Source organism: Solenopsis invicta, chromosome 4 (assembly GCF_016802725.1).
Source record: "Solenopsis invicta isolate M01_SB chromosome 4, UNIL_Sinv_3.0, whole genome shotgun sequence".
In the NCBI taxonomy this organism is placed as follows: domain Eukaryota; kingdom Metazoa; phylum Arthropoda; class Insecta; order Hymenoptera; family Formicidae; genus Solenopsis; species Solenopsis invicta.
In genome coordinates this window covers 27,240,738-27,258,431 of record NC_052667.1, presented here as the reverse complement: position 1 = coordinate 27,258,431, position 17,694 = coordinate 27,240,738, and the positions used below count along the sequence as shown (strand labels likewise).

General features: G+C 40.1%; 1 protein-coding gene across 5 annotated transcripts in view; it reads left to right on the top strand.

The window, feature by feature from the left end:
• LOC105196353 (RNA-binding protein 24) overlaps nucleotides 1-15,143 on the top strand; it is a 30,847-nt gene extending 15,704 nt beyond the window's left edge. For 3 of the 5 annotated variants that reach the window (XM_011162261.3, XM_039447778.1, XM_039447779.1), the window contains 2 exons: nucleotides 10,633-11,021; nucleotides 12,109-15,143. In XM_011162261.3, the coding sequence (XP_011160563.1) occupies nucleotides 10,633-11,021; nucleotides 12,109-12,269 (550 nt within the window). In that variant the 3' untranslated portion in view covers nucleotides 12,270-15,143. Of the gene's footprint in view, nucleotides 1-7,514; nucleotides 7,654-10,632; nucleotides 11,022-12,108 lie in introns of all 5 variants that reach the window. The other 2 variants (XM_039447780.1, XM_011162263.3) reach the window with 2 other exon arrangements.
• The last annotated feature ends 2,551 nt before the right edge of the window (nucleotides 15,144-17,694 follow it).

Below are 17,694 nucleotides of genomic sequence, written 5' to 3'. Positions count from 1 at the left end.
ACGAAATTATCCAGATTGACGAGATCTCATCGACGTCACGTTTGCGGAATGCATTGCGACGCAGCGCTGTTGCTCGCGAACAATGGCCGAGTTTTTCGTCACGGGAGAACATTCGCGGGACCGCGTCGCAGCCGAAAATTCGCATTTAGCACGTCGACACGCGTTACTGGCAAAAACGTCGTCGTCGGCGCGGCGTCACGCATAGGCGTAGGTGCGTGGTACACGATGCGCCTCCTCGAATTAGCGAAACGTAGGTGGAAAAGTGAAATTTAATACCGGTCCGGACGTCGCGGTAGACGTCAGAGACGATTCCGTCCGACGGTGCTGGTAAATTTGTGTCGTAAGCGAGCGCCGACGACGACGACGACGACGACGACAACGACAACGACAACGACGCCGATGCCGACGCCGACGACGACGACGACGACGACGACGACGACGACGACGACGACGACGAACGTCTCGCCCGGCCATCTTGGAGCCGCGCTGGCGACGGTCCAGTCTTTATTTAGCACCACCTGTCCCTCAGCTTCTCAGCCTGTCAGCTTCTGTCTAACTGTAAGCCGCTTGTAGGCCCTATCGAGAGGATTCTAACGCGATTTAGAGCCGTCCTTACGGAGCGCGATATAGCGTCGGGCCGCGTTAAAAAATCCACGCTTATTTATGCTCTCGCGCATCATTTCCGTTCGCTGCTACCCATTCGTTATACGTGTACCGAAAGTCGAGACTGAATTAAGCGAGATGATGACTCAAATCTTCGGTTTAAGACGAACGCTTCCTGTCTCAATTTTCCTCTTTCGCGAGCCATCTCAAATATCGTCCAAAACTAATTACCGGTGAAAAATAACAAGTACGGTCGCATTCGCGAACTCTTACGCCATTTCTCTCTAATTTGATCAATATACAGTCAGCGGTATTTGTATATCAAAGTAAACATGAACCGCTTCAGAAATACGCCATCGCGCATTGCTGGCCACGTATCTTTTTATACGGTACACACAAATGCTGCCTTAGGAAAAGGTTATACTCTTTCTGACTCATTCGTAAAAACATTGACTCACGTCCTTTGAAACAGTCGATTCTAATGTCGCCAATATTACCTCGGTATTTCATTGCTGTCTCATTCGTCCCGTCGTTGGCGGGAAATAAGATCTACGCCCATTTCTTTCGGGAAGATGAAACGGCGCAGGGTGTTAAAGGTCCATTTCTATTTTCATTGCCGCGGGCCCCCATCCACCTGTCGTCGTCGCTCTTCTGACGCAAGCCAGTAACATCGCACCAGCGAGACAGCAGCGAACACATTCTGTGTATCGCATTTACATAAATACATTGAGGCCGCATTTAAACTTGCATCTCGAATTTTAGAACGGCGCGATTCCGGATGATCCCTCGAAATTTTAGAACTGTCGCGCACTTTCGAAATAGACGTACTCGTAAACTATATCTTCGAGTGAACGCCTGAGAAATAAATTCCCTTCATCTACCGCTGTCCATCTCTGTCATCTCTACTTCTATGTATGAGTAACACGGTGTAAAAGTAAACGCGGAATACGCACGCGTTTTAACGTCGATAAAACTTCCGGATTTTATTTTTGAATCAACGTATATTTCTAGTTTGAAAAAAAAGCCAATGATTGATTTACAATACGAGCAACGGCGTGAATCTCACAATTATAATACTTTGTCGTGCTTGTAACTCTAAATCAATCGTCTTCCTGTTTTCTCCAAGCGGAATAAAGAGAGCCTTCCTTCTTCTTCGAGCATGCGTCTCGATTCTTAATTCGTACGTTTGCCGAATCGTATTCTTGGCGGACCCGCCGACGCGTGTATCGCGAACAATTAAGTCGTCGTGGCACCACCCTTCGCAGTCACCATTGGTCCGATCTGCTTTCCAAGGATTGGCAGATCATCCCATTGGATTATCCACGGCGCCGGCGCCCGCACAATCCGTGCACTGCGCATCGACTCGTCATGCATATATATATATATGTATATATATATACATTTGCGCCCGTGCACACATGCGCGTACAGAGTGCGCAGGTGGCTTTACGGATATGCGACGGCATACACACACCAGTGCGAACATCGTACACACACGCACACATACGCGCGCGTAAATCCACATGCACTCGCATGCGATGCGGAAACGCATAGCCGCGCGATCGCGAAGCACCACGTGCCGTCGATGCATCCACGCGCGTTTTAAAACCGACCACGTCGCATTCCGTGTTCGACACATTTTAATCGCGCGCGAGCATATACGGAAGGAGATGATAGTGAGATTACGCGCTGACCGATGTATGTAAATGTCGTTCGAGAGCAAAATGAAAGTGGCGTAAATTCGGATGCCTGCGAAACCTGAGCATCGTTTCCTTCGCTCAACCGGTTCTCTGCAATTACGTCAACGATCGGGGCTAACGAAATTAATTTCGCGTTTGTGCAGGACTCGAAATATCTTCTAGAAAGATATTCGATTGGGAAGATTTTAGCTATGATCAAAGAATTACGTACACTGAGAGAAAAAATTTTTAATCTTAATAAATATTTATTCGAATAGTACTAATGAAATATTTACTTGCGGATAAATATATTTATAAGAAAAAATGATACTTATTAATGGTTCTTGTACTAAATAAAATATATATTTATATTTAATAAATTTAGTACTATTCGAATAAATATTTATTAAAATTTAGTAATTTTTCTCTCAGTGTATAAAATGATTTCTATGTACTATGTATATCATGAGATATTGTGATTTTTTTGAGAGATATTTTTGGATATTACAAATTCCTTCGGTAACCTTACGTATGTCAGCGGTCTATCGATTAACACATTCTCATAAATGTAAAAAGAGAGAATAGAAATATCGGTTACTAGATCATGGATCCTTCGTGTCAACGTATCGTGCAAGGTGTTTCGGCGGCTTCCGCTTCGCTAACGGGCGTTTCCGCTTCACCGTTAACGATCGCCCCATAGCCACGAGGGTCATAGTGGCCCGCACGAATTAATGGGGTTGATTGAACAACCCCTGTCGCTCCGATTCACCCCCCTCGTATACACTACGTCAGTAAGTTGCGTGGTAATGCACGTAGGGAAAAAGTCGGGAGATCCTAATCGCGGTGCGCTGCCACTTTGCGTCGGAAATCGAGGGTGGTCACTTAGATCCGTCACGAAGGGACGATACGGGGCCTCTTCGTGACTGCGGGATGATTTTGTGTCCCTCACCTCGCCGGCCTTTCTGCTTAGCGTTTTTACAAAGAAACACGGAAATTCCAGGACGCGACACGCTTTTATTACATGTCGCGGAAAAAATTATTGGGAAACCCGTTCCCCCCTTTCTAACTACGTAACGTTCCGTGGCAGTGATTGAAAATTTGATATTAGTTTGATGTATATAAATATGGGGAATTATTTTCTGTTCTATCCACTTGAAAGTTTAATACAATTATTTCTATTTTCACGTTACTCGGATGAAAAATTTTTGCGGAGCTTATTGCTTCGCCCAACTCGATCGTCTTTTGTGAGTTTGCATTTTTCGACAGAAGTAAAATTTTTCTCGGGCTCGCCATTATTTTTATCGATCCTAACGCCATTTTTTTGTTTTGTTTTTTTTTTAATTATTATGAGGCGACAAACGTGCGCATCTCCATTCTCGCGGGAATCGCCGTAATGCAACAGTTTTTTGTGTCTGTTCATATGTTACATCGATCGTGTAAAAAGGTCGTACATCGCACATCGCGCTTCTTCATTGTGTAAATTATGCGTCTGTTAAAACCGACCGCCCTGTTTCCACACGAAGGTTTCAAGGACGAAAAGTACAAGAATGATGCATCACGGACATTATTTCACCTCCGCATCGAATGATTAAATTTTTCTAAAAAGAATTCTTTCTCGTCTTTCATAGATTTCTTAACGAAATAAAAGTGTTTTCATAGTACCTAGGTAGGATTTTGTCTCATTCACATTCTTTACTATTAAATATTTTAAACATTAGATTTTGAGCAAAGCTTTTTTTAGAAAAAGTTTTGTTTGTATTAAGTGTTAAAGAACATTTTTTTATATTTAAAATTATGAGATTTTATTTGACAGAAGCTTTTGTCAAATAATGTCTCGTAATTGTAAAAAAAAAAATAAAACTTAATGAAAATAATTCGTGAATAATTATCAGAATTTAAGCATATATTGAAAAAAATCAGTATTTTTTTCTAATTTGATCTGCAACGTTCGCGACTATCCGTGTCATCGTACATAAAGTAAAATAAACCGGTGATGTGAATGCAATTAGCGTGCCCGCTACGCCTCCGTTGTTTTTCTTATCGCTGATGTGATGAAATCGATCGGCGCGTTTCTTGCGATCAATTAGCAGTCTATCTTTTATTACTAGACCTATATACACGAATATGGGTTCCGATGAAATTCGTTGGGACAATTACTGGCTCGTACAATGTCGCGATTTCACTGTGCGATCTGATTAGATGCGCAGATATGCCTTTAGAACTCAAGTAAGTCCACGTGTGTCTACTCAAACTACTGTAATAAATCCTGAAATAAATGTCATAATATTTTAATAATGACTCTAATTCGGATTTTAATTCCATATCTTGTCATTACAAAGACTAAACACACTTGTATAAATTAAACATACTTTATATTAAGAACACCGTGATTGCGTGAAAGATATTTTTGGATATCCGTTAGAAGGCAAGACATATGTATCTTTTCCCGCGTCGTTTATAATTTTCGACAAGATCGAAAACACTTCACACGTGCTTATCAATTGTACCGATTCCCGCGAAAATGTGTGATGGATATTTTTTCACAGACGCGAACGACATGTCAGCGTATTCATAAACGTTCCCTTGATACCACATTTAAAAATATTTTTGCTGTTAACAGTTATTAAGAGTCTAAGTAACTGCTTAGTCGTACATCGTAATCTTTCTTATGCATTATGGAGATTACATTAGACATGAAATATTGTTGTAAAAGAAAGAAAGGCCCGGTCGTTTGTTTGACTTTTATTTTATTACGTCCTTCGTAGTAATTTTTCGGTGATTCTGTGTTCGGTAAGATTTCTTCGCGCCTGTCGTTCAGAGCGAGGGAAACGGCGACGAGGGTAATTGGGATTGGAAATTACCACCTGGACGGGGACGAACGCGCCGGTCTGGAAACACACGTGGAACGAGGAGAACAGAATGGAACATGGGAGGGAAAGGAGGAGGGGTTGAGGACACGCGAGCCATCCATAATGCACGTACCTCGGCCGAGATGCGACCGACAGATAAATTCGATGGAAAATGTAGAAGTAAAAAAAAAGCGATGGAAAAGCGAGACTGTACGAAGGAGGGAACGCCATTCGCGCGCTGCCTGTTCTTTGTGTCGCGGCTTTGTTTTCAGACCACGCGAAATATCGAATGTCGATGCAACTTGATAATTGTGGACCGATAATAATTTCTTCTCTCGTAGAAAGTAAATGCGCGATTTCATATTTTTCTCAAACGTTTGCAGATGTTCCTAATCATATGATAAACTGTCTTAAATGATAAATGTCTGCTAAAATGATGGCAAAACTTTCGTTTCTTCTTTACCTCGAGAAAATAGTAAATATATTTTTAGATATTTTTAATTTTTCTTTAAGCAGATTTTTTCAGCTTTCGTTAACTGGAAAAATCAGATACTCTATCTTTGCTCGTGAATTCGTCTAATCTAAAAACAGAAGTCCAGTATGAGTCAGTGGAAAAATCTAGAATAAACGGAAGAATAAATGAGATATTTTTCAACGCTTGTCCATCAATTAATCTTTAATATGGTGTTCGTGTGTATGCGTGAGACACTGAAAAGTCGAGCAGGTGGCTGACAGTCGTCGATGTCAATAAAATTGGCAGTACTCCTATTAATTTCCGCGCGTTTGTTTGTTCAGATAGATCGAATGCCGCGCAAGGTGTCTATCATTTATCGTGGCACGCTTCTGTTATTTTTATTTTTTGCCCCAACGAATCTCCCTGTCTCAGTTAAACAACGAGATGATTCGACGTTACCGCGGATAATTTGAGAAATTTTAGACAGAGCCAACATATTTTAAAAATAAAACCGAGATAAAGAAAAAGTGCAGTCGGTGCATATATTTTCTTTTCCTCGATCCGATGCACTTTGCCAAGGTCGCCGGTTTTATTCTTTCTTTCGCATACAACTTGTTCGACTTTTTCTTAAATCTTGTACGAATAAATATTTGATCGTAAGCAAGTTATAATTAATATTATAGCAAACGTAAAGAGGCGGAGAGAGAAAGATTAGAGTTTCTTGACATAAAGACATAATTTTTCTAAGGACGTCGATCTAAATTAAAATACTTGTAAAATAATTACACTTTCTCACGCGCTTCAATGTTCCGCGGATGCGGAAGTGCAGTTTATCTTGCGAATCGTCACGTAAATCGACGCAACAAAAAAAGTGAATTTTTGCTCGCTCCGATCCTCTTTTTAAATGGTGCTGATAAAAGCGTCGTTCGTCCGCAATGCGACATTATAGCGTCATAACGCAACGACATATGGCTCATTTCTTTTTTACCTTTAGCTTTTTATTATAATTTCGCCCTTCTCGCGTCATGTAATGCTCATCGACCGCGTGGTCATCCATCCTAGATGACAGCTCCAATTCAAGGTCGTCGATTCTACGGCCATTGTGATTCTTTCCCTCCCTCCCCCCGTTACAGCACGCGACTTGACATGCTCGTTCGAATTAAGCGACGTACGACGTACGACACACGTGTCGAAGCGTTCTCGATTGTTTGCGATTGTGTGATAATGGTCACCGGGCACCAATCCGACGTTGCGGAGGAGCTCTGTGGCCGTTCGGAGCCACAGGACGACATATTGATTTCCTTCGCAGACTGGACAGTGGCTATTATCGATCCGCTAAAAAGTTCAGGGCTGTCTCCGGGAAAAAGGCCGGGCTCCTTCGGTGTCTCGAAACTCTACGGAATCGCTTTTTACCATTTAAACAGTTATCGAATATCTGCTAGCTCTCCATTCATAATTGACTATGCACGATATTCGTTTGTAACTATAGAGATCTCTTATTGAGATCGCGTGCCGAAACTAGCTTTACTGCCTGATGGCAATCAGGTTTACGAGATAAAATTATAATCTCAAGTTTCACGAAATAGGATTTCGAAACTCGCGTCGACTTGTCCATCTACATTTACGGAGATCAACTCTCTTACTATTATTTCCATATAAATCTGTTTATACTATTTTAATAATGTTTTTGTTTTATGTTTCGTAAATTAAACATTTAATATTTTGCTTAGTCAATTTGTTAAATTGATTAAATTAAACTTTTGAAACTTCAAGATTACGTGCTTGAGCATTTAATAGAAAATATTGATTACGTTGTTCATTAACCTATCTAAAAGACTTCAAATAATAAATTGCTGATTTTAAAGCACGATTTTACACGCGAATTTGAACAATGAATTTATCTGTTTCATATATTTTATGTTATTCGCAGAGTACACACGTCGATCGATAAGAAACAATTGCGAATCGATGAACAAATTTCGACTGATCGAAGAACGCTCGCCAGTCGGGATCTTCCGCGCGTTATTATTTGAGGAGAGTAAAGAAAGGCAAAGAGTAAAAGAAAAAGTGTAAGGGAGACAGAGGCACTGCCGTGAGATGTACTATCTTTTTTCTTCCTTTCGTACAAGGATACGTTTCGAGACGTCGCGCGTCGATTTTTCTAAAGTTTGGATACACTCCGGAGTAATCTAAATTAAGTGACGTCTTATATATTTTTTTTTCCAAATGCGCCTTGCCGCAGATTTTGGGGATGCAACAATCTGACAGTGATGAATTTTGACGACTCGGCACGTTTTATAAGATCGAATATGACTGACAAAAGTATTACATAATGCGTAACAAATGCGATGCACACATGCATGGATGCATGCAGTCAACAATGCTTGTATTCGTCGTTGCAATGACGTGCGAAACGTAACGAGCAAATTTATCGGATAGCATAGTGCGTAAATGCACACGTAAAAAATTATATTCGTTGTAATATTATTTTACTCATTTTCCTATTTAAACAAAATTTGAAACTTTGCAACTTTTTAATGCGTTAGTGTTTCAATATAAATTCAATATAATATAAAAAATAATATTTCTGTTATATTGCTATTGAATGTTACAAATTAGTTGAATTTTTTATTCTTTCAGTATAATAATTTAAGTGATAATGAATAACGATATCGAGTTCGTCCCCTAAATCTGCATAGAGAGTGTAAAGTATTTACAAAAATATATGTGCACCTTACTTTGAGTTACTCTATAGCATATCCAAAGATTGTAAAAATCGGAGAGTAGCAAACTCGAGACGTTTCCTTAGATCTGTGAATTTAGGTACTAACGTTGGTGTTAGATAATCGTGTGCCGTGTGCCGAGAAGTATTTATATTTCGTGCAGTCACCTACATACACGTTTGTCGTTGGTTTGCTGTTGTTTTGCCAACACGTGAAAGATTTTTTCTTGGATTGTTGCGTTCGTTTTCCGCCTTATTATTGATACCACCAGTGAGAGCAACGTTACCGTTTTCACGTCGACTTGCTTCCTTCCGCTTTCCCGTCTTCTTCCTTTTCTTTTCCAACGAAATATCCATCGAACGTAAGCACGCACGCACATACACATCTACTGTGCATCCTGATGTTAATCGATTTCTTTTTTTTTACGAATATATGATTTTTCTTTTGAAAATAAAATATACAGATTTATATTTTTAGTAATGAAATTATTTGTCAAAGTAATATGTCGCATTATATACTCGAACTCTTTAAATGTCAGATATCAATAAATTAAATTTTATTTGAATATGTGTTTTGATGAGAAAGATAAAAATAAATATTCTAGGAATGATAAATGTAATTTTTCTCTAACAAGTGCTTTTCTGTGTAACATTGCAACTAGTACGTCAGAATGCATTAGACATGCATAATTTATTTACACACATGTACACTTATATTGGAAGACGCAAGTTTCTCTCAGTTCATAATGAATTCGCCAATAAACACGAAGTTAATTTTTTTTTAATAAAAATTTAATGGAATTAAAAAAATTTGATCAAATTAGAAGAATCTGTATTAACAAAAATTAATGAATCTTTATGAATTATTTTAATAATGTATAAATAAAATCTGTTTCCTCTAATTAATTTCAAGTGAAATTCGCTTCGATAGAATTTTAATTCTGTATAATAGAACATTTTAATTATCAAAATGTTTAATTTAAGAACAATTAAGAAGCTTATTATTAAGTTAATTATTCTTTTATTAAATATGCACTGAAAAAATTTGACTCGATTTGGCAGAAATTCATAACTAAGAGAAAGCGACTTCGATTATTTATATACAGAACATTTCATCGCGGCTCTAAGATCGCATATCTTGAAGTATTACATATATTGAGAAAACGGAAGGAAAAGCTAGTCTGATTTTAAGGATGCGATTAAGTCAAATCTTTCAAAGATATGCTATTTTGGAACACATGAAATAAAATATCCTGTACACGCTCTCATACACATATCTCGCTCACATGTCACACACGCGTATCGATTGATATCGAAACACAGAAGCGCGCATTTCTATCGGTTTTTATCGTTCGTACGTTACATACGCGCCGAAAATCGGTCGAAAAGAACTCGGTCCCTCGCTCACTCTGCCGTTTGGTGTTGCGTGCTTTTGGTGTTGGTAGAGAGCTGCTCGAGAGCGAAAGACCGTCGAGCCGAGAATCTTTTTGTAACGCTAAACGCAATAAAGAAAGTTTGTATTTTTCGTCGCGCGCGTGCTCTTCGTGCTCTGACGAATTCGACGGTGCGGGAACGTGCGTGCGTGCGAGCGTGCGTGCGAGCGTGCGTGCGTGCGTGCGTGCGCGGATACTCGTCTTTGCCATGCCGATTCTCGGGACATTTAATGTGATTGTCATCCTTTTATCTACGACCATTCAGGCATTCAAGAGGCAGACGAGTTTACAAATATTTTTTTTTCTTTTTTCTGATTGACGATCCGTAATAGACATCGCGAAATACGTTACAATACGTTACACGAAGAACATTTTTCTACACACACATCTAATCATGACACGAATAACATTTGCTATACGTTATCTTTCCCTCCCAACTTCATTACGTCCCATAAAACGAGAGAAGTATTTAATTGAAGTGAACGAAAGAGATCAGATTTATTCGTTGCATCTTCTTCAAAAGTTCAGAGAGCATCGAACATTATCCGATGGCTTTCGATCGCTTCAAGGTAGGTGTACTTGTTTGTAAATTATTGTTTCGCGAACTAGACGGCGTTCATTCTTTTTTTCTACCAATACCGCGATAAGAGATTTGCAGCCAATAATTTTTATACTCGACGTACAAAATGGGTATGAACCATTCGCACGGATTAAATTCACCAAAGTTTGGTTTCGCTTCTTTCCGTTTCTTTTTCCTTGATAAAATGAAAAATGTCGCCGTCAGTGCGCGTCGCACTTAATTCACAAACATCCGCCGCCTTAGATCTCAGAGTGTCGCTGCGGCCGACGTATTGCGTCAGCATCCGTAGCTAACGGTCATTTTCATTTTGCAGGGTACCACCGGGTTATGTGTACCAGTCGCCCTACCTGGCGGCTGCGGCGCCAGGTGGTCTGGTACCACTTCCGACGACGCAGCAATTGAGCCACGCAGCCGCCGTCGCCGCGGCATCGCAATTCTACGAGTATCAGAACGCGGCAGCAGCCGCCGCGTCTTACCCGGGCACATCGTACAACTTCGCCGAGGCGTATCCGTACACCACCGCGGCCGCGGCTGGTACGTGTTTGAATAGTGTCCAGAGCAAGGGTAGCAACTATCAGATACACCACCACCAACACCACCAGCAGCAGCAGCAAAACGGACCCGGTGCGACGTTGGCGCATCAGCAACGGTTGGAGAAAGCTCTCCTACCGCAATTTCTGCCGTCCGTGCTGCGTGATTACGGTAGAAGATCTTAAAGATAGGGAGGGAAGATGGGAGGGTTGCGCCGCACTTTCCTCGGGGCTGTCCGTAGTGCTTACTCGCAAGCGGGGTTCTCACAGGATCTGGTTTTCGTTTTCATTCGGTGGGAAGGGGCGGAGAGGGGCACAGGGGGATACAGGGGATAATGCGAAGGGAATTGAATTGGGGAAACGCGTAACCTGATGTGTGCAGCTTTTTGCTACGCACCAAATTATGCATGGTTAGGGGAATAATAATTCCGATGCCGGGGATGGTTGTGTCGTCGCGAAGAAACGGATGCAATGGAGTAGCGCTTATTCTATACACACTTGCGTTTTCCAAAAGCCTTGAGCATTTCCGGACGGATCCTTCGTGGGAATTCTGCTAAGCCTTTTACGTTCATACACATATTTCGCTTTCTTGCGATTTCGATCATTGAATGTTTTACAATACTCAATATCAAGTTTTGCAGAAATATGCTCAGTTGCTCAAAGATTCTCCAACTACCTAATTAGTATCTCACTTTTCTTATTATTTTACGTGTTACTTCTTTTTTTTTCAAATAAATGTATGATACATTTCTTACGTTAACATTTATATGCTCGCGCACGAAATCTCTTCACTATTCGATGCTCAAAAATAGATGAGTAATAAATAAGATAAGATCCTGCATGTGCTTCACGAACTATAAAATTGACGCATATATTGTCAGTCTGTATGCGCTGTCTGTGGTGATGGTGGCGGTGCTCTCGCGGTGAGTGATGGTGGTCAGTAAGAGAAAGCACTATCCGCTTTATGCATTACAAGCGAATAGCACTATAAGGAAGAAGCTAAGGCACAGAATAAGATTTACAACGCGCACCAATCGCTTGCGTATGCTTTTTCTGTGATCTGCTGTTATGTATCGAGGAACGATATATATTTCACTTATGGAACATAGATTTGATTATTTCTTGTGTGTAAAATTTTAGATGACTTAAAATACGAACATTACGCGATGGAAGGTTCAATGTAAGAATTACGAGAATACACAAAATCAAATGTCATATTTGACGCGTAACGTTGATGAGAAATAATTTTCTCTTTACAGCTAATGCAGCCGCGGCGGGTTACGTGGCACCGTACACGTATGCGACTTTGCCAGGTGCCGCAGGACTGCCAGCAGCGGCAGCGGCGGCGGCAACGGCAGCTGGAGCAGCTTTCCCGGGCTTACCGTATCAGACAACACCTCAGGAGGCTAGATTGCAATAAAGCTTTAACATTTAGACCGCCACGAGATAATTGCAGCTAAGCCTTCTACGAGACGGAAACGGAGCGACAGCTGCGCGAAACATTCGATCCCCGATTGTCGTCTTCGGGGATCAGCTCATCATCTTCCTCGTTATTAGTTATTTCTTCGAGATTTCTATATGTTCCTGATCAGCTCTCGCAAACGTATAGGGGGCATCACCCGCGCGAGAACCGTAAGAGGCGAAGAGAATGAAGCTTTGACGAAGCGACAGAGAACCCGCGTCAGAGAATTGGCGAACCACAACTTCTCGCTAAGCCTACGAACTTTGTACTCTTCCCTTTTCGCCTCCCCGATCTAATCTTCCTCTCCCTCCTCCCGTACAGAGCCGACACTGGCGCGCTCGACCAACATATACGCGGAATTTTAGAAAAGACGCAACGATTTTTTAGAGTTACGATTGTATTTATAACGAGCTGGCCGATCGTTCGTTCGAAAAAGTGATCCTCGACGTGCGAACGACTCGGAACTGGAGAGCCGACAAAGAGGCTTCGGTAAACGTACTTTGATCCATATTCGAAAGCTATGCGCGCGAACGATCTATTATTGGCTTTTGGCCACGACGCTATTCTAATATTTAATTTGTATTTCAAAATGTTACAATAGAACGATGTATCGAAATGTTACTGCACTCTTAACGGCCTTTAAAAACATAATTTCATGAGCTCATCGAGTACTACAATTCTTTGTTCCTGTGTATTTTCGTCGATGGTTCCTAAATCGAACGCATCGTTCGCGCAACGAACTTCTGTATGCAATTATCTTAACGGTGTCGTTCGAGAAACTTCTCTTCAGAGTACACTCATAGCTTTGACACACGATACGTCTTCGACAAAGTTAAATGAATGCGCTAAAAATACCGACGAAGATCAATGCGGGAACTCCGTAATGGCGTTGGAACCAGTTACGTGATTCAGAGAGAGAGGTGCGCGTTTCCGGAGAGGACGTGTTTTAAATTTTAGTTAAATTTTAAGTAGATCCTAAACACTTAATGTTAAACAAAATTTCTAGCGCTGTAAGTTGTTAAGTTATATTTTCATGCGTTTTTCGACGAAAAAAAAAAAAGATCGCGTTTGTCTGTAATGGATCAACTTTTAGGATAAAACTTAGGAAAGCGAGAGACGGAATTTATAGCTCCTCGGTGAATAAGAATTTCCTACCGATATACATTGCGTGTTGCTGTGACACGCGTGCGTATATACGTACAATTATAATTTTTATAATACATGTATAAATTATGTGTATATGTAATTATAATTCATACATATGTATTATAAAAATTATGATTCTACATATATATACACATATATAATTATAATAATTGAATAACAAATCTTTTTCCTCAAGGATCGATTATAGATACCGTCTTATATATTTATACATAGAATACGTTGTAATAACAAGGCATATCTTCCAAAGTACTTGTCTACCGATATATTAATTCGTGCGCACTGCTTGTTTCGGCTCTCTGTTGCTTATCAGAACATTATTTTACTTATATAAATATACCGATATTTATTACAAGCTATAGAAATATTACGCGCATTACTAGTTGAGATGTTAATGGATTTTACCGAGGTGGAAGCATAAATGTGACTTATTTATAGAAAGAAAATGGTTAAAGTGTATGACCAATCGAGAACATCGAATTCAGTGGCCTTAAAATCGCACATCGTCGAACAACGAAGTGTCTTACTTTCGAGGCCTTGTTGAGTAATTAATCAATTAGATATACTAAATGAGATAACATCGACCAATTTTATAACGACGCAAACTTTCAACGGATTAAGGAATAAATCGATTTTATTGATAAATCGTTTTTATTGATATGAAGCAAGTATACAACAGGTATCATTATTCAAGGAGAAATTAATTTTTGTAACGATTAGTGATTTTTGTTGAGAACGTCTGTTTTAAATGTGAGCGTACGTTTTAAACATTTGTATTGTCTGACATTAGTCGGCGACATTAATTTTCTGATACTTGATCTGAATAGATTTTTCTTAAAACTCGGAAGAAAATGTACATTCGTCTGCTCTTAGTGATTCAGTGCCTTAATTAGCACAGTCGAGTAGTCGTAATGATTAGAAACTAGTCAGCGATTCGTTAGTGCAACGCTCGACGCGCTAACTCGTGTACAAGAGTGACGCTCAACGAAAGGGTGAGGAGAGCTAAAGGAATATCAAAATGTAATCAACTAGGATTATAAAGATCGGGTTATGAGGAACGTCATTGTCTAGTCCCAAACCCTTTCAAACCTTATAAACGAGGTTAACTCGGTTTGTTAGATTTATAAGTAGAAATTAATCGACTCGGAAAAACCAAAAGCGAAACTTTTTGTAAAAAGTTAGAGGAAATGTTAGGGGGAGATTTAGTGTTAAGTATTATTACAACATAATAGAAAAATAAATTATTATTATTACTATTATTATTATTATTATATTTCATTATTATTGATATTACGTTTTATTATTATTATTATCATCATCATTATTGTCACTATTAAATATATGACATTGTTCACGTACTTAACGAACGAATGGATGGAATATATACGCAAAGAATTTGTTATAAAAACACGGTAAGGTTTCCGCCAGGCGAAGAAGATTGTAATAGAAAATCTGCGATGAAGAGATGCCAAGATATTTAATGTATTCTCTTATCACAGATATGATCATTTTTTTGAATATCCTATACTCCCATTGTATATATATAGTATAGGCTTAATTATATAAATAGGTTGTAATATATTGCCTGTTATCTTCAGTAATATTAATATGCGCTCTATTAATAGATTCACAAAAACCGAAAACAAATATATTGTCATTAAGAGAAAAGCTCCATGTGTTCTTATCAATTATACGTATCCCTTTGTGTGTGTGTGTGTGTATCAATTTGATATGCAGCAATAGAATAGAATATACTAATTATGAGAAATCAAACGTTTTTATACGAACTTAATTGGATCCATTTAACAGTGATCCATAAGATACCATTCATTTCTCAAGGTATAGAATTTTAAATTTTAAAGATTTTCTGTTTTACAATAACTCGTAAATCTTTATTACTTGTATGAAACAACAAGGCTTTATTACATGATGCCATACTTTGTTCGATAGAAAATTGGTCGACATTTCTCAAAAACAAGCAAAACGATCCTCGTCGCAATCCTAACGATTAAAGATTAAAATAATTCAAGACTCACCAGTCTGATGCGCAGCAGCGGAGTTATTAATAATAATCTGTAAAAGAAAAACATCTAAATATTAAAAGCACACTCACAAAAATATTTTTAAAAAATACTACAAAATATTTGTTTTTTTCCAACATACAAAAACGATAAAAAGGATTATATTATTTTCGTGTTTTTTTTTAAATATTAGTTTTTTTTACAAAATGCACAAGTGATATAAAATTAAATAAAAAATAGATAGTTTTATTTAAACTTAATATATCATATAATAAAAATTTGATATATTAGTTTATTTGTAACTTTTTAATTTTTAATATATATTTTTATCGTACAACAAAATCAATATATTAACAATCTTAAAACTTAATTTTTTGTATATTATTGTGTTCTGTATTATTTAATTTACTATAAATTACATATTTTATATGTTTTTATTGTACATGAAAAGGTTTGTGTAAACATTAAATATTGTTTTACGTAAAAAACGTAAATATTTAAATACACAGCACTACTGGCATTAGGCTGTTACGGGTTGCGCGATAGATTTTGCAGGGGCAGTAGGTTTAGTAGGTAATAACGCATATCATTTTATCGATAAATTATGTCGGTAAAAATGCGCGCGATCAACCGATCGATAAGTTATGTCGTTATTACCCATTGAGCCGCGTCTACCTCGCGATTCTTGCAAAGTTCTCGCCGCTCAACCCAATGTATTGCCCGCTAAGATACATCCTGTACGGCTGAGCGTTTTCAAACCCAAGCTGAATAACGAATCACATTAATGACTTTTCGCTTCACTTGGGTATGACACCCGCAAATCGGAGCGGAGACCACACCAAGGATCGAATCTTCGATTAGAGAGAGAGAGAGAGAGAGAGAGAGAGAGAGAGAGAGAGAGAGAGAGAGAGAGAGAGAGAGAGAGAGAGAGAGAGAGAGAGAGAGAGAGGGAGGGAGGGAAAGAGAGAGAAACACTCACCCACGGTTGCTCCGCCGTTGCCTGATGCCAATCCCCGGACCTCCACCTCCTCTCAGACCTCCTCTCAGGGCGGCGAGTTGCTCCCTCACAGAATACACCACACACGCACTTCACAACGGGAGGATTAGCCCCTATCACTCACCGAAGCAATTTCACTCGCGGCATTGTACCACCGTTGATCGCGTATGACTGGTACGAGCGCAATCAACACGCATCTGCTACCACCGCGGCGTTGATCGTGCATGACCGCTACGATTCTCCGCGAAGACGGAAAGCTCGCTCGCGCAAACACCCGCACACGGCACACCCGCGGCCAGAAGTAACGCAACGGACGATTCGAAATGGCGGAGAAAAAAACGCGCGGCCAACTTCGCGGCGATGCCGGCCATACCTGTTGCTATGCCGCGCTTGTATGGTCACTCCGACCTGTGTACTCCGAAACGCGCGCGATCGAGACGAGATGATGCACAACCGAGCGCGCGAGGTCGAACGGAGGTCGGTACTTCTGCGAAAATCGAGGCGTATGTCAAACAACCGTGGAAATTTCCGAGGTACGGCACGCTTGGTGGGGGGCGAAGGCAGGGGGACATGGCTACCGTCCTCCCGCGCTTTCGCGACTGGAATGCGGCTCTCGTTCGGGGGTACGTCGCGTTGTACGCGTCCTGCGGTGTCACTAATTCGCGAACTCGCGTCACACTGTTGACGGGAGTCGAAATACGGGACCAATCGCGACGACATCACCCTTAGGAACGGAAGACGCGCGCGGAGTCGATCTGCTCCGTGTTCGCGATGTCCATTTCACTAATGCGTGACGTCACGTTCGTCTCACTTCACCCTTGTCTTACTTGTACTGCGCGACTCTGCACGACTACACGAGTCAGCTTAATGGCTAATGATTCGATCCGTTCGAAAATGACGATTGAGATTCGGCATCGCACACACGACGAATCCTCCTGCGAGGGGACGAGGAATTATTAACGTACCGTCGATTTATTTTCTGGATACTGATTAGTCGATCCAACGATTCACGTATTACTCGGGGTGCTCGCGGATGGCGGGCAAGCGAAATTTGAAAAACGAGTAGATCAAAATAAGTATTAGCGAGTACGGTTGAAAAAATTAGATTAATCACTCGCTACTTCACTTTCTTCGGTAAGCCAGTCACGCGGAATATCAGCATCGAGAATGACAGTGATTGTCCTGGCACGTTCGAGAGGCG